The 24,969-nt window shown below is 35.7% G+C and overlaps 1 protein-coding gene across 6 annotated transcripts in view; it reads right to left on the minus strand.

The window, feature by feature from the left end:
- The window catches only part of REV3L (REV3 like, DNA directed polymerase zeta catalytic subunit), a 186,962-nt gene that overhangs the window by 58,270 nt on the left and 103,723 nt on the right, over window positions 1-24,969 (minus strand). For 5 of the 6 annotated variants that reach the window (XR_010126842.1, XM_054492231.2, XM_063667083.1 and 2 more), the window contains 8 exons: window positions 23,972-24,091; window positions 22,626-22,863; window positions 20,345-20,487; window positions 15,236-19,397; window positions 9,731-10,644; window positions 7,675-7,754; window positions 6,244-6,369; window positions 1,261-1,453 (listed from right to left, as the gene is read on the minus strand). Coding sequence is in view for 5 of the 6 variants with exons in the window: in XM_054492231.2 (XP_054348206.2) it covers window positions 1,261-1,453; window positions 6,244-6,369; window positions 7,675-7,754; window positions 9,731-10,644; window positions 15,236-19,397; window positions 20,345-20,487; window positions 22,626-22,863; window positions 23,972-24,091 (5,976 nt within the window). In the remaining variant the exon portion in view is untranslated. Of the gene's footprint in view, window positions 1-1,260; window positions 1,454-6,243; window positions 6,370-7,674; window positions 7,755-9,730; window positions 10,645-15,235; window positions 19,398-20,344; window positions 20,488-21,226; window positions 21,419-22,625; window positions 22,864-23,971; window positions 24,092-24,969 lie in introns of those variants that run through there. The other variant, XM_054492234.2, reaches the window with a different exon arrangement.

The raw sequence follows: 24,969 nt of genomic DNA on the forward strand, positions 1-24,969 counted from the left end.
GTAGTCCCAGCTACTCGGGAGGCTGAGGCAGGAGAATGGCGTGAATCTGGGAGGCAGAGCTTGCACTGTGAGTGGAGATTGCGCCACTGCACTCCAACCTGGGCAACAGAGCAAGACTCCGTCTCAAAAAAAAAAAAAAAAAAAAAAGAAAATAACATATTTCTTGTGAAGAAACTGTATTACTTTGTTTCTGTCGTTACTCTTCCTAGCAGGAGAGCTTTGCTTAGCACAGGACACTTTAATCTCTGGTATGATGAAAATGCTTAACCACCACTTCTGTAGGAAAAAAAAGAAAGCCTTTATTTGTAGTGCTGGCCTATTTCATGATGTAAGGACCCCTCCCCCACGCTATGACTGATTTTCAACTGCCAAAGTGACAGCAACTAGTTTGAAAAATTCATGAAAATCCAAGAACTGGCTTGTGAGCTGGTATGTGTCAGCTCAAGCACATCACTGAATAAACTGCAAATTCTTAATATGGTTGTATTCTGTGCTAAGACTTCCTCCTCAGTGGACTGAATTCACTTGTAATGGCGACCACTGAAAGCTGCAGAGGGACAGTAGGTATTTTATAAAACGCCTTATATGGCATTCTATATGAAGAACCTCTGAACCAAAAGTATATTATTTAGAAAGAAAGATAAAGAGATACAAGCAAAGTAAAAATATATCTTAAAGTATCTTATGAACCATTACCTTATAGTGATAAGATAAACCGTCTATCAGCAGGAAAATACCTGCATATGCATACATAAGGAAGACTGTGCACCTAATCTAGGGATACATAATAATGTGGACTCTGTATTAGTAATAAGTATTTTTATAAAATAATACTTAGAACAAATTACATAAGCTAATTATAAACATTGAGATCTTTATATTGCATTGCTTCTGACTTAAAAAATAAATAAATAAATGTGGTCTTGCTATGTTACCTAGGCTGGAATGCAGTGGCTATTTACAGGCACAATCATAGTGCACTACAGCCCCAAACTCCTGGGCTCGAGCAATCCTGTTGCCCAGCCTCCCAGGTAGCTGGGACTATAGGCAGGCACCACTGTGCCTGGCTGCTTCTGACTAATCCAAGTAAGAATAATAAATCTAGGACAAAGTTATACACAACCTCCTACCCCTACCTCAGCAAACATTTTAGAAAAGAGTCATCATGCTTGCTTAGATTAGATCTTCAGCACAGGAATTCCCCATTAAAAGGTTCATCCTAGAGTGGGCAGGTATATCATTAATAAAAATGGACAATACCTTGACTGAAAACTGTCTTGTCTTTATCAATCACTATTACACCCGTGAGTTCTGTTTTTTCTGTATCTGGCAGTGGAGTGTCAGATGAGATGCAGTAGAACAGAGCACAGATTGGGTCAAATTCAGGATCCGGTTCTAAGTCTCGTCTAGTTCGAGCATGCAACTCCACACTGATTAGGGTAAGATTTTGTATCTATAAAAGCAAATAAATACTATGTTTTTAAAACATTTTTTAAAGACATGCTCAAAGAAGTATGTAAGGCTCTAGAGAAATATGTATGTAAGATTACAGAAAAAAATGGACATTAAGGACAAAGTCACAGCTCAGCACTCCATAGATTAAAACGAAAGATTTTTAATCCCAAGATTAGATTAAATCAATTCATGATGTTGTTTCAGAAAATCTGCTCTCAGTGACAATATTTAGACTATTTTTCTCAAATATATGCAGGATCTCTCAATTCCTGTTTGAGAAAGACAATGACTAGTCCAAGTAGTTATACATTGAAACCAAAGTCTGTCACGTTTTACTCTTCATGTAGTTAGCTAAACTATATAGTTTTACCTGTAGTTTAAAGTAAAAGAGAGCTTTTTTAAAATTCAAATTTCCTACCAATTAATTCACTACTACTTGAGGGCTACTTAGACTTTTGCATACACTAGGCACATTTTTAATTACAGTTTTCCCTGGAAAAAAAAAAAAAGAACTGTCATGGTATCAACTACACAACAGCCAGATTTTTACCCATGCACATTTTCTCTTTAACATACAATGCAAAAAATGTTAATATTTGCTTTTCATGCTTATTTTTCTATGCCAATATAAACTTTTTACTGTAATTCTTAGTTTTCTTTCTAAAATCAAGACAGAGTAAATAAGAAAAACAAAATATAGGTTGAATTCATGATTATAGCTAGAATTATACCTCATCTTTTTTATCATGTACATGTACCTGGCAATGGAAAACATTACTGTTTCAATATTGGTAATTATTCAGATCATATAAATTTAACAAAGGATTTGTGTTTGTATTTATCTTGCATGCAAACTGTTGAAGAAATGTAAATTCAAGTTTCTCACCAGTGACAGGAGCAGAATTTGGTAAATATCAAAATTAAAATGCATTGATGTGGCAATCCTACTCCTGAAAATTTATCCTACAGACAGATACACTTATACATGTAGACAAAATATACACACAAGGATGTTTACTCGAGAATAGCAAAGACTGGAAAAAAACTAAATGTTTACCTGTTGGGGACAGGTTACATAAATTATGTGGTATCCATAAAGGATACACACAATGGAATATTCTGTAACCTTTAAAATTTTCAAGGGAATGAGGCAGATCTATATGTCCTAATATAAGAAGATCACTATAATACACTGATACATGGAACCAGTAAATATAGTAAACTTCTATACATGAAAAAATGGAAGCATATGCATAGAAAATTTCTGAAAAGTGACATAAAAATGTAGACATACTTATTGCTATGGGGGAAAGAAAAGGCTAGCCTAAAGTAGGAGGGAAGCTTACTTTTCATTGCAAATTTTTTTGTCCTGATTGAATATTTTTGGTATATATACTATTGCATGTGCTCATTGTAAATTTGTTAAATAATTTTTTTTTTTTTTTTTTTTTTTTTTTTTTTAGAGACAGAGTCTCTCTCTGTTGCCCAGGCTGGAATGCCGTGGTGTGATCATAGCTCACTGCAGCCCTGAACTCCTGGGCTCAAGTGATCCACTCACTTCAGCTTTCCTACTAGCTGGGACTATAGGTATATATCACCATGCCCGGCTAATTTATAAAAACTTCTGTAGAGATGGGGCCTCACTATGTTGCTCAGGCTGGTCTCGAACTCCTGGCCTCAAGCAATCCTCCTGCCTCGACCTCCCAAAGTGCTAGGATTACAGGTGTGAGCCACCGTGTCTGGCCACTAAGTACTTTTTAAAATATAAAGAACATCAATTATGCATGTATAAGGCATAATAATAAAACAAATACAAATTTACCACTTTCCTCAGAAACATATACTGCTGTTTCTACTTTAAAATATTAGTATTAAAAAAAAAATCAAACCACATGAAATGGAGAGCTAAGGGAAAAAACTTTTACTTTTAAATGCATACTCTTCAGAACTTAATTTTAACAACAAGTATGCATTAATTTAGTAAATAAAAAATTTTTAAATGGAAAACTCCTCCCACAAACCCAAATAAAACAAAACAACCAGTTTCATTAGAAAGGGATGAACATATGAGGCCGGGCACGGTGGCTTACACCTGTAATCCCAGCACTTTGGGAAGTTGAGGCAGGTAGATCACCTGAGGTCAGGAGTTTGAGACCAGTCTGGCAAATGTAGTGAAACCCCGTCTCTACTAAAAATACAAAAATTAGCCGGGTGTGGTGACGCATGACTGTAATCCCAGCTACTAGGGAGGCTGAGGCAGGAGAACTGCTTGAACCTGGGAGGCAGAGGCTGCAGTGAGCTGAGATTGTGCCATTGCATTCCAGCCTGGGTGACAGAGTGAGACTATGTCTCAAAAAAAAAAAAAAAAAAAGAAAGGGATGAACATATGAAAAGACATGAAGACTCTGAAAACAATTTTAGGTTAAAAGGGTCTTAGAGGTTGATTTTTGTTTACTAGATCAAATTTTCACACTCAAAATTTGCATTTCTATTCCTTCATAACAAAATGCATTACTGTGCTTAGGGGGTATTTTTTTAAAGCAAACTATATAAAGACATGGCTTCAGAGATTTAGTGAGCGTGACTAGGCAAGAGGGAAGTGAGAAAGGGGGACACAGATTACAACCCTTATCTTCTGCACTGAGTACTGATGTGCAGAAGAAAAAGAGATTATCCTAGGGTAATGGAAACAGAGGGAGAAAATGCCACAAGCACAATTTCCTAGAGAAAGGAAGAGAACAGTATTGAGTTTTTCTTTGGTTTATTCCCTGTTTCAACCACCGGGCGGCAGTTTGGAATGTGCCTTGAGATGAGGAAAGCTGGTTATCGGGAGGAAGAAGCTGTCAGAGCAACCAGTGAGACCTCCTGAGTGATTTTAACTTCCAGAGGGCCCATGGTTCTGAAACAGGGTTACCTAGGAAAATGTAGAAAAGTATACTTTTCAAATAAGAGAATAATCAAATGTAACACATCTTTTTGCTATAGCCTATCAAATTTGCTTTAATACATATTTTTAACAAAGTTTTTAAAAATTTGCTAATTTCAAGTGTGCATTTGATGGTATGTGTTACTGAATTTATCACTTAATTTATCTAGGCTTCAGGGGCTAGTATAGACCTAGGTATAAAACAGAAACTGAATGAATGCTATTGAATGAGAAAAATGTGCAAATGAATAAATGAGGGAGAGACTATGTTCCGATCTAATTCTAAAAAAACATAATTCTCAGTTAAAATTTGAAGAACAAAGGAGGACAATATTAAAATTTTTCCCTCAGTTTATGTTCACCTAATCTCTAGAACAGTTTACAACAGAACTGACTTGAGAAAAAAAACCACACTTATAAATTGAATTATAACTTAAAGGTGGTTACTAATCCTCTGCTTTAAGAGCAAAGACATAAAATGACTGTATAAAACTAGCATTGTCCAATAGAAATATAATGAAAGTCACATGTAACTTAAAGTTTTCTAGTAGTCACATTTAAAAAAATAAAAATAGGTTAATTTAAAAACACTTTGATCTGATCCAATATATTTAAAATATTATCCTTTCAATATGTAATCAACATTAAAATTACTAATAAAATATTTTAAATTATTCTTTCCATGAAGTCTTTGAAATGAGTATGTATTTTACCCTTCTAGTATATCTCACTGTGCATGCTAAATTTTCTACAGAAATACTTGATCTGTAATTTCATAAAACTTAAGAGTAAAAAATAGTATTACATACCTAAGTTGTTCCAAACATACTTTGAGTCAACTATGTTTTAAAATCTAAATTAAAATTAAATAAAGTTTAAAATTCAGTTCTTCAGTTGTATAAGCCAAATTTTAAGTTCTCAATATCCATGCTGCTAGCGGCTACCATACGACAGCACAGGTGTAAATAATGAAAATATACTCCAATTTCTATCTTACTGCCAGTCAGATATGTACTTTGAGTTTGTTTTCTGCATACAAATAAATTTACAGTGACCCATTCACATATTCTTTCCAATGCATACTGTGGCTGATGTATATTTTTGCAAAGTCCTAGTCTTTGGCAGACAGCCTGTGCTGTGAAGATAGCTGGGTTAAGTAGAGAGTATATGAGTGAACGAATTTATCCTCTTTTGTAGCAAGCTCTAATCCACTGAGCCAATCAAACAGAAAATACAAGTAAATATCACATTTCAGATTAAGATGCGATATAACATCTTAATATAATAATCCCCCAAATACAGCCTTACTTCTTTTTTTGTTTTTCCCCAAAGAGACAGTCTTGCTCTGTCTGTAGCCCAGGCTGGAGTGTAATGGCACAATCTCAGCTCACTGCAGCCTCGAACTCCCAGGATCAAGTGATCCTCCCACCTCAGCCTCCCAAGTAGCTGAGACTATAGGTGCGCACCACCATGCTCATCTAATTTTATTTTTATTTTTTGGTAGAGACAGGGTCTTCCTATGTAGCCCAGGATAGTCTTAAACTCCTCAACTCAAGGGATCGTCCCACCTCCACCTCCCAAAAATCTTTTCTTATTTTAATGTCCATAAGCTGAATTTCAGTTATGAGATTTGTGAAAGATATGAAATCACAAAGCAGTCTCAGCAACTTAAATGTTTTAAGTTTATGTATTGTACATAAACATGTAAATATACAAAATAGTAAAATGAGAACAAGATGAAGATTAATAGGATAGAATTCAATATATTCCTCCCTCATTAAAAAAATTCCATACTTGTTTTATAGAATAAAATAGGAGTTAAATTGAACACAATGTATGTGTCCTTACTGTTGCAGTTTTACCTCATGTAAAGCTTTTGCCTCCTGTAAGTTTTGTATGCTGACTTTGAAACCGTAAGTATTGTTTAAAGATGGTCCATCAATCTGAGAAGTTTCTTTCTGTGGGGTATTTACTGCTGCAAATTGATTCTATAAAAAAAAAAAAACACACACACACACACACACACACACAGCCAGAAAAAGACACGTGAGCAATCATTTTTCTTTTGATTACTTATTCTCAGATAATATGCTTTATGTGTTTAGTAATAAATGGTAAACTAATATCATCTCTAAGTTCAGGAACAAACTGTATTTTATTAATGTTATTTTCATACTAACAAAGATATCAGAACTGGAACTGGATGCATGTAGAAATATAAGCAAACCATATATTATCTCTCAGTTCAGAAGCCCCCAATACTGAAAATAATAGTTTTGTAGGGAGTTGACATTTATACCACATGGACATTTATCTTGACCTTTCTTGGAAGTAAGACAAGCAAGCAATCAATATATTTCCAACTACTTTGGCTAAAGTTTGTAAAAGATTTGAAATATTGATTTGTATTTTACCCTAATATAACATGTGTCTGAAAGATGAATTAAATAAAACAATGTAAATAATCTTCAAAGATTCAGAAAAAAATGGAATCTTTCCATTTCTTACAAAATTATTTTTTCTGACTTCTAAATCTATTAACTGTTTTCCCCAAAGTGTTATGTTCACAACACACTATATAGTATTTTTTAATATCTATAGCTTGTAATTCAATAGTATTTTATAAATGAAAGTTTAAAAAGTTTTATAATCTCAGAAATACTAAAATATGTTTTATGTAGTTAATGACATTTATAAGAAGGGGCCAATATATGTGATTTCTAGCATATATTTCCAAGGATGCATGTCTAATGTATACTTCTTTCACATAACCATATAATTCTAAGTTTTGTCATATTTTTAGTATTTGAATAAAGACATTTGTGACTTTCCAGAGTTTCAGTAGTAAATAATGTTGCTTTCTTTCGCTACTTAGTAAAATAAATTTTAAAAAATCAATAAGGTTATATTTTAGAAAAAAGTAATAAACCAAGAAAAAGGATATATTTTTGGTGGGATCAAAAATCACTTACTTGAGCTCTGCTGTCATTGGATTGTTCTGATTTTGCCAGTAATCAGTTAATGTATTTGTATCCTCATAATCCACATTTTGGCTATCATATTCACTTTCTCTGTAATATTTGTATTTACATATAAGAATCTTTTAGATCCCAACAACAAAAAAAAAACTAAAAAAAGGCAAATTTTTGTTGTCTCAAAGATATGCAAATAATGATGCAAAAATTTAAGTAACAAAAATTTTTTAATTGAGACAAAGTTAACAATTATCTAACTGAAATCTAGGAAAAAGACTGGATCTTCCACTGATCTTTAAAAATGTTTAGTATAGTTACCTTTGCTTGTGTTAACAGTACTCTTCTAAGAGTGTCAGTATTACTTCCTTTCTTATTACTCAACTTCTGTGTTTTTGGTTCTGTAGAAAGAAATTTAATATTTAACATGTATATCAAAATTACCTGCTTCTGGTTTTTAAAAAACCTTTTGTTGTTCCAAACACTTAAGTACCACTTGTGGGTGCTGTCCTATGAATTCCCCCCAGAATTTCATAATTTAAAAATGAAATTCAAACCTCTGATCCCAACCAAAATAACATTTTGACATTTTGTATTTTAAATATGTTTATGTTTTAATTGCTGAGTTTTATACCTCAGTCATTAACCTAGAGAACTGTTTAATTCATTTATTCACTTATTTATCAAGTACCTACGATGAGGAAGAAAAGACATAATCTCTGCCCTCATGGGGTCTAGAGAGAGAATCAGACATTCATCAAACATACTAGAAAATAAAATTATAACTGCATTAATACAACAAAGGGGAATATAATTGGGAATTTTTATGTAGTCAAGGAGATTAGGGAAGGTTTCCTGGAGGTAAAATCTGAAGAGAGTAGTAACTAAGAACAGGGTGGGGATTTTTCCCTGATTACTGTGCAAAAGAATTGGAAGTTACTAAGAGTAGATAAAATGGCTGGTGCAGGAGCCCAGGCAAGAGACGATGACAGTTTGGCCTAAGGTTGTGGTGGAGGAAGTACAATAAAGTAGATAGATCTGGGTTACTTAGGAGATAAACAAGTGATAAGGCTTGGTTAGGGACTAGAAACTACAAGGTGGGTAGTGAGGGAATGAGGTGAGTGTTAAAAATAAATTCTATGTTTCTGACTTGTGTAACTGAGAGATGATGGCACTATTCATCGAAATAAGGAAAACTGAAAGAAGGCCAAATGGGTTTTTATGTGGAGGCATGTATATATAAGTGTGTTGAGGAAGTGGTGGTGAATGTATGCAGTGAGATCATGAATTGGTTTTTAAAATACTAATCTTGAGGTGCCATTTAGCATTCAAGTGGAAATGTCAGATAGGTAGTTGGATATAGTGTTCTGGAGCTTAAAAGAGAGATCTGAACTGGAAATATACATTTGCGAGTTACCTGTAGTAATCCTGTGGACAGGAATTAGATCATTTAGAGAAAGATATAAAGAAGTGGTGGTGAATGTATGCAGTGAGATCATGAATTGGTTTTTAAAATACTAATCTTGAGGTGCCATTTAGCATTCAAGTGGAAATGTCAGATAGGTAGTTGGATATAGTGTTCTGGAGCTTAAAAGAGAGATCTGAACTGGAAATACAAATTTGCGAGTTACCTGTAGCAATCCTGTGGACAGGAATTAGATCATTCAGAGAAAGATATAAAGAAGGCTTAAGATCAAGCCTTAATAAACTCCAACATTTAGATAACTAAGAATAATGAGAAAATCAACCGGGAAAAAAACAGAGAAGTAGGAAGAAAGCCAAGTGGAGAAGCTCCAAGAAGGAAGGTAGGGTCAACAAGAAAATGGCTGCTTAGAGGACATATGATAAGACTCAGGAACATCTATTGGTTTTAGCTATAAGTTTACTGGGAATCTTTACAAGAGCTATAATGTAGAATGACAGGCAGAATTCAGTTTAGAGTGGGCTGAGAAATGAGTAGGAGGTAAATAACTGGAGTTGTCAAATTAGATAAATCTTTTAAGAAATTTGGCTTTGAAGGGGAGAAGAAAGAGTAGAAGCTGGCTGGAGACGTGAGGTCAAGGCAGGCTTTTTGTTTCTGTTTTAAAATGTGGGAGACCTGGGTATGTATAAAAGCCAACAGGGAAGTCAAGTTGAGAAGATAAGCCTTTTGAGAGGGCTCCTGCATTTCACCCACAAGACAGGATGGAAGCAAATATAAGTAGATTTAACAGCAGAAAGACAGTTGCCATGTGACGACTTTCTAAGACACGACAAAAAATATTTGCTGAGCTATACCTTCATTTAAAAAGCTCTGATTTTCATTACAGTCTAACGTTATCTTCATTTCTATTTCTGAAGAACAATTATGGAGACTTCCTGTTATTTGTACACTTACCTGTTGATAATGGGCTAAGGCCAGTTGCTTCAGGAAGCCTTTCCAGAAGTTTTCTCTGTATGATTGGTGTACTATGAAGGCAAAGTGATTCACATTTCCCAGTTCTTGCCCTAGTATTAATTGGAGATATCACTAGAGGCTCTTGAGGCTCACTGCAGGGGCTTTTTTGTATACCATCTTTTATTGGCTTTAAGAAGTTCTCAACAGCCAATGAAGGCAGCTCCTCTACTGGTGATGAGGGTCTATCATCTCCATTTAATGCTTTGGAATTTGGGGATACTGGTTGTTGCCAAGGGGGAATTACTGGAGAATCAGGGGAGCTATAACTAATGTAATAGTTATCATCATCATCTTCATCTTTTTCGGGATCCCTTGCAGAGGCAACTGGTGGCAGCATCTGACTTTCACTTGCAGTTTGACTACATCCCGTGGCTGGTGCTTGTAAAGCAATCTGAGAATTATCAACATCCTCCTTGGTATGTGCTGTAGTGGGGAGTATACGTGGACTTACATCCATTTTTGGAGGCACTACAGGTTTGTCATCTGGGTTAACTGAAGAGCTAAAGTTCTCAGCAGATTTTACAACTCCAGTTGGCTTGGTTTTAGGCAGTTTCTTGGAACGTTCGTATTCTTCTTTGGCTTGAAGCCACACTTGAACCAGTTGTCGACTTGGGGCACATTTGCAAGGCATAATCACAATTTTTTTATCTTCAACCATCTTAGGACTATTACTTGACCCTTTATTGACAGCTCCTTGGCCACTGCGAAGTGGTGACCCTGGCCTTGGATTCTGAGTCATTGCTGAGAATGCTGTTTTCCAAAGACGAAGTCCTTCCAAGGAAAAGTCTCCCTCAAACTCAGCCAGATCATTTGCAAGTCGAGTTTCTACCATGAGGAGCCGTCCACCAATCTCCCTATAACAACATATTTTAGAACAACTGTTTTGTTTCAAAGAGCAATCACCAAAATATTTAACTTCATATCCTAGATAAAGTCCCTTTTGGAGTCTCAAAAATGTCCATGTCTATCTTCCCTGCCCCGTCTATATTATGCAGGTACACTCTATCTTTAGTCTCAATATGCTTTTCCTCACAGGTATGTGACTACTACTTAATTTCCTTTGGAAGGTACCATTAATCTTAGGGAAAGAAGGTATTTTTTGTTTTATTTTAATGCCCCATGAAGCCTTCTGTCCTTCAAGGAGATGACACAAACTTTTCAGATTCCTTTCCTCTCCTAATCTTAAAGTAATTTTCCATTATTACCACATATGAATAAAAACAATGAATTTATCATTCAAATACTATGTCCCTGGATATTATTCATAGCTTCTTCCTATATTCTCCAGTATCTGTAGTTTAGCAAAGCCAGTCAATTCAAATCAATCTTCGTACTCTCAAATTCCCTTAAACATTAAAAAAACATACCAACTGAGGTAAATTACTCTAATTCTTTCTTCCCATTCCCTGGCAGGGATTAACACTGACATAACTTAGGAGCTGGCAGAGCCCACAGGATGCATGGCTTCAATGTTACCAATGTATGAATATGTGGGAAATCACTAATGAAAACAGTCTGGTTTCATTTCCAGTAGTTATAAATATTAAGTGAAACCTCTGTCTTTCTCTAATCCCTTGATACTATTTCTGCTTACTACAGCAACATAAAATAATTCTACTTCTTCATGTTAACTTTATTATGGATATAAAGTTAATTCATAGTTTTTTCAATCACTTCTCTTAGGGCATGATTCCCCAAATGTCTCCATCATTCTCTACATAAAATCCACTAACTGGATTCATGTTTTCGGATTTGAAGCTGAAAGAAGAGCATTAGGGCTACTCTGTCTCCTTTATATGAAAAGACTTTAGCCCCTACTATTTAACTCCATAACCAGCATCCAGCACTGTCCCCGCATCCACTCTTGGCAATGTGAAAAAATAGAAACAGAATTAATGCTATTGAAGGAAATGAATACACATACCAAGTGACCATACCCAACTCTAATACTAAGGATAGAGAAGTCATAATGAGGTCAAGAATAAAAAATGGTGAGACGTCGGGAGGCTGAGGCAGGAGAATGGCGTGAACCAGGGAGGCGGAGCTTGCAGTGAGCCGAAATCACACCACTGCACTCTAACCTGGGCGACGGAGCCAGACTCCGTCTCAAAAAAAAAAAAAAAAAAAAATGGTGAGGTGTGGTGAATTCAGTTTTCTTACATATTGTCAGCAGCATGGTCATGGCTACCCACTGGGAAAAAAAATCTCCTAATATGTATCAAGAGCCTTAAATTTTTCGGTAATCCTACTTCTAGGGCTATAAGGAAAAACTCCAAAATGCAAGAAACGCTTTAAGAAGAAAATGCTAATATCTTCTTAACATACATAATAATATACATAATATCTATAGTGGCAAAATTGGAAACAACCTTTCTGTCCAATAATATATACATGATGCAACATATGCAGTGATTAAAATATTCAAGAAACTCATTATTTGGAAAACGTTTACAATACAATGTTAAGTGAAAAATGTGGATATAATACTGTGACTACAGTAAGATCACACTTCACAAAACAAAACAAACTAAAAACTATACTTTTTAAAAAATAAAACAGAATACACATCAAAATATTATGGTGGCTGTTACTACATGGAAAAATGGTGTAATTTTTATTTCTTCTTCTTTCATACTTCCTAAATTTTCTATATTGAATATACAGTTTCATTTTTTTTTTTTTTTTTTTTTTTCTGAGACAGAGGCTTGCTCTGTCACCAGGCTGGAGTGCAGTGGCGCGATCTCGGCTCACTGCAACTTCTGACTCCCTGGTTCAAGTGATTCTCCTGCCTCAGCTTCCCGAGTAGGATTACAGACACATGCCACCATACCCAGCTGATTTTTGTATTTTTAGTAGACATGGGGTTTCACCATGTTGGCCAGGATGGTCTTGATCTCTTGACCTCGTGATCCGCCCACCTTGGCCTCCCAAAGTGCTGGGATTACAGGCATGAGCCACCGTGCCCGGCCTACAGTTTCATATTTTAAAAATATTTTTCAAAAATGATTATTTTTTATTTTAGCTGCAGGACAAGTATCAAAGTTGGACAATAACAACAACACAAAGGTAACGACTAGCACATAAAGTTTGGTAACTAAAAGTAAATATACCATAATCACTACTGATAACACCAAAGTCCCCAAAATGATGGAAACTAATGTCTAAAGAACAGATTTCATATGCTCCAGCAGTGAAATAAAAAGAGTTCCATGTGGGTAATAAACAAAACTGTGTGTTGAACAGGGGCTGGGAGGTGGACATTTCTACCCTTCACTTCAAGTCATTCCAGGAGAGAATTTTTATTCTACATTTCTGATAACCTTTTCTCACCCCTTTATTAAAAAAATTAATTTTATCGTGTATATTTAAGGTATAAAATATGATATTAGTATATAGTAAAATGGTTCTTACAGTGAAACAAATTAACATACCCATCATTTCACATTCTCAACCCTTTCTTAAATGGATTCCTATAGGAATTATTGTGAATCTGCTGAGTAAAAGCCTGGCATTCACTGTCGTGTTTTTTTAATTTAAATTTTTTTAAAAAGATATTTTAACAGTTTTAGGTTGACAGCAAAATTGAAAGGAAGGTACAGAGGTTTCCCATATACCCCTTGTGCCCCCACACATACATGGTCTCCCTCATTATCACCATCCCCTACCAGAGTGGTACATGTGTTACAATCGATGAACCTATGTTGACACATCATAATTGCCCAAAGTCCACAGATTACATTTGGGTTCGTTCTTGGTGTGGTACTTTTTATGGCTTTGAACAAATGTGTAATATTCATATTGTATCTTTCTTTTTTTTTTCCCACTGGAGTCAGGAACATGGTACTGCCACAGGTCAGTGCATACATGCAGTGTGGCCTCTGCTGCTTTTCATCTCTCTTTCCAAGATTTAGACTAAGGCAGGGCCTGCCTTAGCAGTTCCAGCCATCCTCTTCTGCTTCTGAATGGATGGCTGAAACGAACTGCCTGCTCTGCAACTGGTTAAGTATATGAGATCATGGACACAAGGGCAGGAACAAGAACCATCATTTAAACTTTCTGGATTAAGCCACATTACCCAACTTAGCTTTTATCAGTTATGTCCTAACTTGGTGATGAAAGTGGTATACACCATAACTACTTAACTACTGATAAATAAACCAGTACTGTGATTTCTGTTCTGCTGTTTGCTGCGTGTGTGTGTGCGCTCACATGTTTGTCTATCAATTCCCTGAAGAGATTTTTTTTTGAGATAAAGTCTCATTCTATTGCCCAAGATGGAATGCAGCGGCGTGAACACAGCTCACTGCAGCCTTGACATCCTGGGCTCAAGTGATTCTCCTTCCTTAGCCTCCTGAGTAGCTGGGACCACAGGTGCACGCCACCATGCCCAGCTATTTTTTTTTTTTTCTGAGATGGAGTTTCACTCTTTGTTGCCCAGGCAACAAAGTGCAGTGGCGTGATCTCGGCTCACTACAACCTCCACCTCCTGGGTTCAAGTGATTCTCCTGTCTCAGCCTCCTGGGTAGCTGGGATTACAGGCACCTGCCACCATGTCCAGCTAATTTTTGTATTTTTATAGAGACAGGGTTTTAGTAGAGACAGGGTTTCACCATGTTGGCCAGGCTGGTCTTGAACTCCTGACCTCAGGTGATCCGCCCCCCTCGGCCTCCCAAAGTGCTGGGGTTACAGGCGTGAGCCACTGTGCCCAGCCTAATTTTTTGTAGAGACAGAGTGTCACTATTTTGCCTGGGCTGGTCGCAAACTCCTGGGCTCAAGCAATTCTCCCACCTTGGCCTCCCAAAGTGCTGGGATTACAGGTGCACACCACCATACCCAGCCACCTGAAAAAATTCTTAAAAGAAAGGAGAATGGAAACCATAGTCCATTTGCTAATAACTGCATAAACTATAATAACAGTAACAATATAATACAAGATATTGAAACCACATGAAAAGTGGTTTATAATAGAAACAACTTACAATAATCTTCACTTAGAGATATATCAGAGGAATACTTAAAACATATATGCTCATTTTCAAAACGCTTGAAAATGAAGTTCTTTTAAAATGGTATAAAAGTTTAACATTTAAAAATTAAATACCATTTAAACAATGATCATTGTAATACTTTTAAAGTATTGTGACATCTTTACAGTGGGCACCTCTAATCTTTAATGAAGACACAGTGTTAAATAATGGTAGATCCAAGTCAACTTAAATAAATTTCTCTAGGTGTAACCATCCAGTTAGTTTTTGAATTTTCTTACTAAGTCTGTAATTAGAAATACTTTCCACAATGATATACTTACAAATATGGTATCACAGAAAACTAGTAGTCAGGTAATCAAATGTTGCATACATTATATTCTTTTTTTTCAATCCCCATAGCATAATTTTATATATCATAATAATTCAGAGTGACCCAAGGGAAAAAATAACTGATTACCTGGGCTTTTCTGGTACATCAGAAGGATTACTGCAAAATGGTTCCTGGTAAATAGTCTCAGAAAGGTCATGATCCAACAAAGTTGCCATAATTTCTTCCCTACTTGGGGGGGACATAAGTGGTTTCAGAATGTTAGCAGTTCGAGGGGTGAAGCTGCCATTTTTAGATTGTGAAGGAGAGCTAGCAGATCTTGGTGAACTATCAGGAGTTGGTGTCAACATATCATTGTTTCTTGAAACATACAGTTCTAAATCTTCACAAGCCATGTCCACAAGTTCACCATCAGGGGAGGAGAGTATTGTAGTAAAAGAGGTATTGGCTGAGTCAAGAGACTGTCCCATTTCTTTTCTGGTGTGACCTTGAATCCAGTCTGAATTGTTTGGCTGTGGGAGGCTAAGAAACACTTCTTTGCTTACTGAACTCCTATTCAATCTAGATTTTTCATTTAGACAGTCTTCTGCCTGCTGAACACAGAAAGAATCCATTATTGAGTTAGACCGAGTTGTTAGAGGATGAAAGCTATTTTTCCACTGGTTGTGGCGATGATTCTCATTGCTATCTATGGATGATTTCTCAAAAATTTCAGGACTTAAAGTACCAGATCTAATCCATGAGGCTGAGTCTGCGGTATGATGCGTGTCTTCATCACATTTCTGGTTGTCATGACTTAAAAACTCATTTTTTTCTATAGCTTGTCCTGGAAAAAGATCCTGAACAGCATCACTTAGGAACTTCTGAGGCAAATTCTGATCAGCTGGGACAAACTGACTTCCAGAATAAAAGCTACAAAATCCAGTCTGATCTATTGTGTTAATATCAAAATTATAATTATGTTCAGGAGATAAACTATCTTCAAGTGAGTAACAACTTTCAAAGCCTGGATCTGAAAAAAAGATGGGACTATCATCTGATACAGAGTTATCCAACTGGCTAGGGTTTTGTAAATTTAAAGAGTCTACTTTGAGAAGTCTGGGGATTTTTTCTTTTTGTTTTGTACTTCTGGGAGTTCGAGGTTTTCTTGGGGATGTTACCGATCGTGTCCGTTTATTTGCTTTGTTATGTTCAAGGGAACCAGAAATATTTGTATTTGGTTGATGTTTATTAGATAATGGGTCCTGTGTAATATTTGCATTTTGTGCTTTCTGCTGTCTTTTTTGTAACAATTCTTTTAGAACTGCCAGTCCAGACTGTCCTTCACCAAATGCTGAAGGTGTTGACACATTTCGATTTTTACACTGAGAAAGTGCTTTGGTTTGTGAAATTGCTTCTGATAATGACCTCTGTTTTACTCTTTCAGGTTTAAAATTTGACATATCTAAAATAAAGCCCCTTTGCTTTTGCTCCCATGCTATTTGTTTGATTGGACTTCTTAAGGAAGTTACAAAGCAATTATTAGGCATTTGGCTTTCCTCTGAAGCTGTATTTCCCGGAGAACAAGTTTCACTGTGCTTTGACTGTTCCGCTATGCACACAATCTGCTGCTGGATGTCTTTGCAATGCAAAAAATTAGGGGTATATGCTTGGTCCAGCTTTGATTCCAGGGAATTGCGATATTCACTTAACTTTCCGATTGATGACAAATAGTTTCTTTGTATATTATTTGCATTATCTTCTATTTTTGAGGACATACCCGAAGATATGTGTGTATTCTGTGCTACCTGAGATAAATGGTTGGAAAGATCAAATATATTTTTTTGAATTAACGTTGATTCCTTTAGAGTAAACATAGCACTTTGATTATGAGGCCTTTGAACATTAATTTTTGAGATTCCAGGTCCTACAGAATTACAAACAACTGATGGATGCAAATCATCTCGTGAACTGGGGAATGTCTGCAAATCTACAGACTTCTTGCTTTCTAAGAAAGAAGAAAAGCAGCCAGATAACTTCTGTTGTGCATTAATTCCAGTGGGTAGGGGAGCAGAAAGGGCATGATCTACAGCAGAGCCCATTAGTGGCATATCTTTCTGTTTAAAAAGTAGTTGAGAGCCTCCAGAACTACTTGCAAATTCAGACACATTCTGGTGTTTCAGTACAAACTTAACTTCAGCACCAGACTGAGATTTTATTTTTTCATCCTTAAGTGTTATATGCTTTCTCGATGTACCTTTCTCATTTGTTTTTTGTTTTGCTCTTGGTTTCTTTTTTCCATCATCTACTAGTTTATTTGTCTGATTTCGTTTGTTCCTTTTCTTAGTAACTACAGAGGGATTAGCAAGCTTTGCTTTTGATTTCTTAACCTGTGCTCTTGCGCGACTAGTTTTTCCTATATGAGAATTAACAGTCTTCTTACATACATTAGGACCCTTAAAAAGCATTGCCTCTTTTTCTGCAGCAGCCATGATTTCTTCAGCTCTTGGATCTGTGGGAGACCAGCAGCGAGGTGGAGAAGAATTTATGGGACTTGTGCTTCTCTCAGAAAGAAAACCTAGTTTAGACATAACATCACTATAATTCAAGTCACAGTCTTCGGTTTCAGCATTGTAAGATGGTGAGGGAGGAGAAAGAATAGCATGTGACCGTTTTTTCCTGAAAGACAAAGTTCTTTTAATATTTTCATTATTTGTCCTTTGTTGTTTACCAGTTTTTTTCTTAGCAGATTTATGTTTTGACTTTCTTCTGTGACTTTTCTTTGGTGTTAGTGGATAAATGGGATATTTGGTTGCAGGGGAGTCGGGAACTTTCGGCCAAAAGTCCTTCAAAGGTGCAAGCTTTTTATATAGTTCCATTTTTTCTTCTGTTAATATTACTTGTTTTTCTTTAGAGTCTATTTTGCCTAGCTTCACAAGCATATTTTTTCTCCCTCTAAATCTATTAATAATAATATACTTTATGATGACAGGGGGCAGCTTTTTAGACATTTTTCTTCGTTTTCGGGATTTGAGAGTTCCATCTAAACTTTCACCAATTTCCATGGGATGAGGTAGACTAATTTTTGAGTTGTGAGTTACAAAACTTGACTCACTATCTTCAGTCTCATAATTTACCTTGCGTTTGGCTCTAAGCGTGTATTTATTTCCATATAGTCCAAAGGACTGCTCAGTTTCTAACGTTCCATCTCCAAAGTGACAGTCTATAAAACCATCTGTGGGTGTTTTATTTTCAAAAGCTCCACGAGTGGTTTTAGTTAAATCACTAGCCAATGCATTATCCTTCTCAGGATTACTATTACAAGGATTATTTTGTATAAAATTATCTTTTGTGGATCCAGTCTCACTACTTTTGGTAGAAGTCTCCTGATGACCTGCAAGTTTCCTTTTATTCAATTTTAACCGGGATGGTTTATTGCCAGGTTGTAATTTATATGTGACAGGAGATAGTTTCTGCGGTCTAGTAAGACAGTTAGAAAGAACAACACTGGGAAAAAACATATAGTGTGCTGCTTGCTGGCTGAGGCTTGGCTTTTCTGTTTTACGTTCTTGAAATTCTTCATACCTAATTTTAAGTTTATTTAGTCCACTTTCATCAGCAGTGCTATTAAGAGAATGCACCATAGTTCTATTCTCCCCTGAGCATGACAGCAATTCACAATTTTCAGTAAATGATGAAGGGAATAAACTACTCAGAGCTGTGCTGTTTCCTTTTTCATTTCCTTCAGAGGATACTTTATTTTTTGAATGATTTAAGTCAGAAAAGTTGAAAGAATTTTTGCCCAATGTATTCTCGTTAGGATGACGGTGCATATGTATAAAAGGGGAATCCTTTTCGATTTTTCTAATGTTTGTATATTTTCTACTTGGTACTTGTCTTGTAACAGATGGAATATCCTCTTCATAATCAAAAATACTACTTTCACAGGAGGATACTGGGAGGATCTCTTTCTTACTATTCTCTTTATGAGAATTTTCTGAATGAACAGTACTGCTTAAAGATCCAGGGTATTTCACAGAGTAAGTGCTTTCGTTTGTAAAAGAAGTGACTGAATTATCTAGACCTTTTTCTATATTTTTGTTTGTCTGTGAAAGGTCTTCAATTAAATCTTCCTTGTTCAAAACATGGGAAGAAAGGGCACTTGTGTGTTTACACTGAAAGGTAATCTTAGCAGAAGATGAGGGTTCTAATGTAGCAGCATCTTTGTGAAAGATGGAGGGTTTAACTGATAGCTTGCTTGTTGCAATTACAGAAGAGTGGGTTCTAGAATTTTCGTTGTTCAATGGATTGTCTGAAATGAGGAGGGAAAAACAGTTTATTTCATTTTACTCTTTTAATTTTTAAGACATTTTCCCACACCAAGATATTAATGCTATCACTATGAAAAAATTACATCAAATTAAGTTTGGTTATCTTAACAAAAAGGTAATGCTTATCATTAATGACTCAATCTAAATATAGTTAGTTACAATTATTAGTCATCATTTTAAACACATATTCCATTGATCAGAAATAGATTATATTACTATTTAGTTCCTTTGGGGCATAAGGGAAAAATACTGTCACTTTAAAAATGTTCATAAAATAATATGCTTTACATTATCACTTCAAATCAACTGAGTATATTTTTTAGTTTATTATTCTACTTGCACAACAAACATTAAAGTTTTCAAAGCCTGAAATCAGTGATCAACAAATGTTATATCCTTTTAGAAATAAGACACAAATCATGTATCTAATTCTTTTAAAAGAAAAAAAATCCTGAAGGACAAAACATCACTATAGCCTCCCTTAGCCAATTATATAGAAAGTATGATTACAGTTTCAAAATCAATAGAAAGTATGATTAAAGTTTCAAAATCATATTTATTTATTTATTATTTATTTTTGGAGGCAGAGTCTTGCTCTGTTGCCTAGGCTGGAATGCCATGGAGCAATCACAGCTCACTGCAGCCTCAAACCCTTGGGCTCAAGTAAGCCTCCTACCTCTCAGCCTCCTGAGTAGCTGGGACTACAGGCATGCATCACTATGCTGGGCTAATTTTTTTGGTTTTTTTAGAGACAGGGTCCCACTATGTTGCCTAGGCTGGTCTCGAACTCCTGAATTCAAGTGATCCTCTCACCTTGGAATCCCAGAATGCTGGGATTACAGGTGTGAGCCAGAGCGCCTAGCCTCAAAATCAAATATATTTTTAGATCCTAAATAACCAATTTCTCACAGTAGACTTGTTTACTTACCACTATTTTCATCTGCAGTTCCATCTAACTGAGGTATAGAAAGATTGGCTAGAAGCAAACTGTTATCACTCCATTCCATTTCTTCTTCTGAAGATGAGTCATCATCTTCAGTTGAACTTCTGTGGGTATTTCTGCACAGTGATCTGGAGAACATTAAAATTCACTGGTGAGCATGATCATTAGAAAAGACCATCTCAGATGCAAATAATGCATCTAAGTTAACTCTATAATAATGTATCTAAGTTAACTATACTAATGTATCTAAGTTACTCTAGAGTAAAACAGTACAAAAAATCTGAAAATTGTAACTTCTAGAAAAGCATATTTACTTTGCTTTATTAACATGTCTTACTATAGCAACTTACAAAGAGTTATTATAATTAGACTTTATAATCCCTTTCATGTGAGCTAAAATACACCACAATTCCTGCATTCTGAATGGGAAGAAACAAGAATAAAAAGATGAGTGAAGGGGCACTGAGGTCAGGGCTGAAGAGAAAATACTGAAGAAGAGAGAGGGTAATAGGAAGTAGTAAAGGTGTTCAGTCAGTCTGGCAGTAACTACAAAGGGTTACTGAGAAATTCAGATGGACAGTGAAGTCCAGTCTCTAAGTTTCATCTCATATTGATATTAACTTGATGCTTTCCCTTTTAATTGAATGGGCAAACTTTTTTCCTATCCATACCCAATTTTTTATTTCACTAATCTCAACAAGTTGAAATTATTATTATTTTATTATACTTATTATACTGGAACTGTTTTTCCATTAAGCCTTTCCAAATCACAATTTATCATAAAAATCACTCCCTTAAGAGCTGAAAGAGGTATCAGAGGTCTAGTTCAACTTTCTACCCAATGCAAAAACCCGATTTTTAACGAACCTGACACAATCTCTGTTTTTACATAATCTGTATAAGGTGCTTGCTGTCTCACAGGGCAATCTTTCCATTGTTAATGGCTCTAATTATTAATAGTTGTCTTCTTGTAATACACAAACTCTTTCAACTTCCATACATGATTCCTATTTTGTTCTCTGTAGCTATACAGAGCAGGCTGATGTCATTTTCCACACGATAATCTTTAAAATACATAAAGGCATTTCTCATTCATCTTGTAATTCTAATTAGATCAAACATTCTCCATTCAAAAGTTCTTCAAAAGTGACAATGCTCACAGATCCTTCTAGTTTTCTTCCTCTTCTTTCCCTTTCCTTTTTCAGTATTCTTAAAATATGGTACTCAGCACAGAATATAATATCCAATATAAAGAGTAGAATTAACTAAACCCTTTTCTAGACACCATGCTTCTACTATTCAATCTCTCTCTAATGTATGTGTACAAAATGTTTAGGTTTGTTTTCCCAAGGTTAAACTGGGCATGGTTTTCACCAAATTGGTTCAGCCACTGAACATACAAGCATAAATTTAATCATAGGATTGACTATGCCTATTATTACAGCAGTGACAATGTTAGAGGAAAGAATTTAACATCACATCTGGAGATTTCTATATCTGATTTATTAAGTAGAAAAAAACTTTCATCATATACATGTAAACACTGAATTTATGGATTAACCTGTTTCACCTCTCAGTGATGGCTTTGGGTTGAAAATTTCAAATACAGACTAAAAAAGTTCTAATCTAGCCTATAGAAGAAGTTTAAAGGAGAGGCATACTCAGTCTTTCAGGCTCATAGGCCTAGATTTTTCTATACACAGAGCATATAACTAAAGGGCAGACTCAAACCAATCAAGTTCACAGAGACCGATTTAGAAAACCACAACACCAACTTATTCATTTATTTTGAGAAACAAACCACAACACCAGTTTTTGCTTCTTAGTCTTTTATTTATTTGTTTTTAACCTTAGTTCCCTTAGTCTAATCAGAGCCCAAAGCCATACCCTGTCTTCAGGCTGACTCTATACATTGTTGTTCTGATACTCAACAGTTCAACTATCACAGAGCATTCTTTTTCTTAAGTTCTAAGATAAGAAGACACTTCAATTTTGCTCCATTTATCACTCACATATGTTAATACTGTGTATATAAATGGATAACCTCTAAAAGTTAGGTTAATCTTTTAAAATGCAGCAAAACTTTTATTTCGCTTGGAATATGGAGTATATGCCATATGAAAAACAGATCACTAAAAGGGAATTTTAAAACATCAATTTAGTTCATAAGGTATTTTATATCATGAACAATAGTAATAAATAATTTCTGATTGAAGGACAATAATGATAAAAGTTAATAAAACAACTGAAATAACTAAAAAATTACCTCTTTTTGGCACAATGTTCTTCAATATTGCTGTCCCATCTCTGGGACATCACCAAACTAAGCTCCATTTCCTCTTTTTCAATCTGTGGTTCATTTTCTTCATCATCACTATTTTGGGGATATTTATTATTTCCAAAGGAGCGACACGGTGATGGCATCCTATTTCTTTCCCCCCGATATCCATCACTTTCCAAACCAGCAAGAAGATGTACCAGAGCCTCATCAGGACTACTGTCCACTATAAAACAAGTACAAAAATCACCAACAAATAACTTAAGTTTTCTTTTTTTTTTGACATGGAGTCTTGCTCTCTCACCCAGGCTGGAGTTGGAGTGCAGTGGCGTGATCTAGGCTCACTGCAAGCTCTGCCTCCTGGGTTCATGCCATTCTCCTGCTTCAGCCTCCCGAGTAGCTGGGACTACAGGTGCCCACCACCACGCCTGGCTAATTTTTTGTATTTTTAGAAGAGATGGGGTTTCACCATGTTAGCCAGGATGGTCTTGATCTCCTGACCTCGTGATCTGCCTGCCTCGGCCTCCCAAAGTGCTGGGATTACAGGCGTGAGCCACCGCGCCCGGCCTGTTTTCTTAGTAATCCAACAATTCAGATCACTTAGAATAAAATAACAACATCATAGATACTGGCACAGGCTGAAAGAATACAGTTGGTACAAAGGCTCAGGTGTTGAGGTAGCTCTCCTATCAAAGTTGATCCTTGGACCACTTGCATTAGAGTAATTTAGGGACATTATTAAAATAACATTGTTGTGTGCTCCAGCCAGGGCTGCCTGGGACTGCACAGGGTCTTGGCCGTGGGTACAGCTCAGCACTGTCAGCCCCTAGTTGGGAGGCCTTGCCAGGGAAGGCTGGCAGTGGCTGCAGGAAGCCTGAGATGCCACTCAAGAGGAGGCCACTGAAGGACTGGTTGAGCGCAGCCCTGGCCAGTGAGATGAGGAGGCTGGGACCACGGCCCTAGCTACCCGTGTTTCCTCCAGGTGGCTAAATTTGTGATACTCACCAAGAAAGAACCACTTATGGTGTTTTAGTAATGTACTGAACTTTGGAAAATATTAATTCAAAATAAATGTATTTTCCTTCTTAAGTAATACGGTTTTCCGTGAATCAAAGTACAGTTAAAAAAAACTATTTTCTTTCACAAATTTTTTAAAGCTGTATAGAAAAAAGGCAAAGCTACTTGATTTAATGCAAGGTTTCATTTTCATATTCAGTAGAGTGTTTACTGAACATGCAACATTTACCTCTTCAAGTAAAAAAAAAATACCTCTTCACAACACACATTTTCTCTGAATTACAATACTGAATATTTATGGTAGCACTGTTACTTACTGAAAACAGGTGACTCACTCAGTCTTTGGGTCAAAGGCTGAAAAGTCTGACTATTTTCCATGAGGTTCAAAATTGCTTCTTCATTAATAAGAGCTTCTTCCACTTTGTGTCTAGTGTGACCTTAATTTGACAAAGAATAAAAAAAATTAAAGCAATGGCCTAAATCCAAAATTTATCATTTAGAATTTGTGTAAATTTGGAAGCATTACCATATAAACCTATTTTAAATTTCAAAATGTTAATGATGCATGCCAAATAAAAACATAATAAAAAGCCACAGAAATATTTAACCAGTCACATGGATTTATCAAAACAAACACTGAATCTATAAATCACCAAATATTTATAACCTCTTTAATCCTACTTAATGTGTGTAGTTATATTACTCTGATAAAAATCACTGCATATTCAAATATATAAAGTGAAAAGGAAAGATAAACTATCTTATTTGAATACTAAAATTCTTTATTCTCTATGGTTCAAAAACAACAAATTTGGAATAAATGTTTTTGAACTCTTCTAAGAAAAAAAAATTGACAGTGCTCATTACTTGACACATGTGTATTGGACTCTCTTTTGAATGCATAAAAAATAAAGAGCTTAGTGTAATTCCTAATGGGGCGTGTGTTGGTTTTTCATGCCTGTTTGTGAACTGTAGTTGTGGTTTCCCATTTCATTGTCATAACTGGGCAGAAATAGTTTTTAAGTGCTATAAAAATACAAAGAAATGGTTAAGCAATTAAAAAATTCATTTTACATTAATATTTTTCAGAAAGCTTTCATTATATATCACATTCATTACATTTTCATGGTATCAAAAAATATTAGTCCATGTGGCCATATAGAACCCTCCAGCAATTGCCGTCCCCTGCAGGAACACCAAACTGAACTACCCACACAAGAAAGCACCTTCATTAGAATAAAAAATCAGGAGAGCAATCACAGTACTTGGTTTTAACAACATATCAAGGAAAGAGGCAGCGAAGAGGGTAGAAAAG

The sequence above is a fragment of the Pongo pygmaeus genome, chromosome 5 (genome assembly GCF_028885625.2).
Source record: "Pongo pygmaeus isolate AG05252 chromosome 5, NHGRI_mPonPyg2-v2.0_pri, whole genome shotgun sequence".
NCBI lineage: Eukaryota > Metazoa > Chordata > Mammalia > Primates > Hominidae > Pongo > Pongo pygmaeus.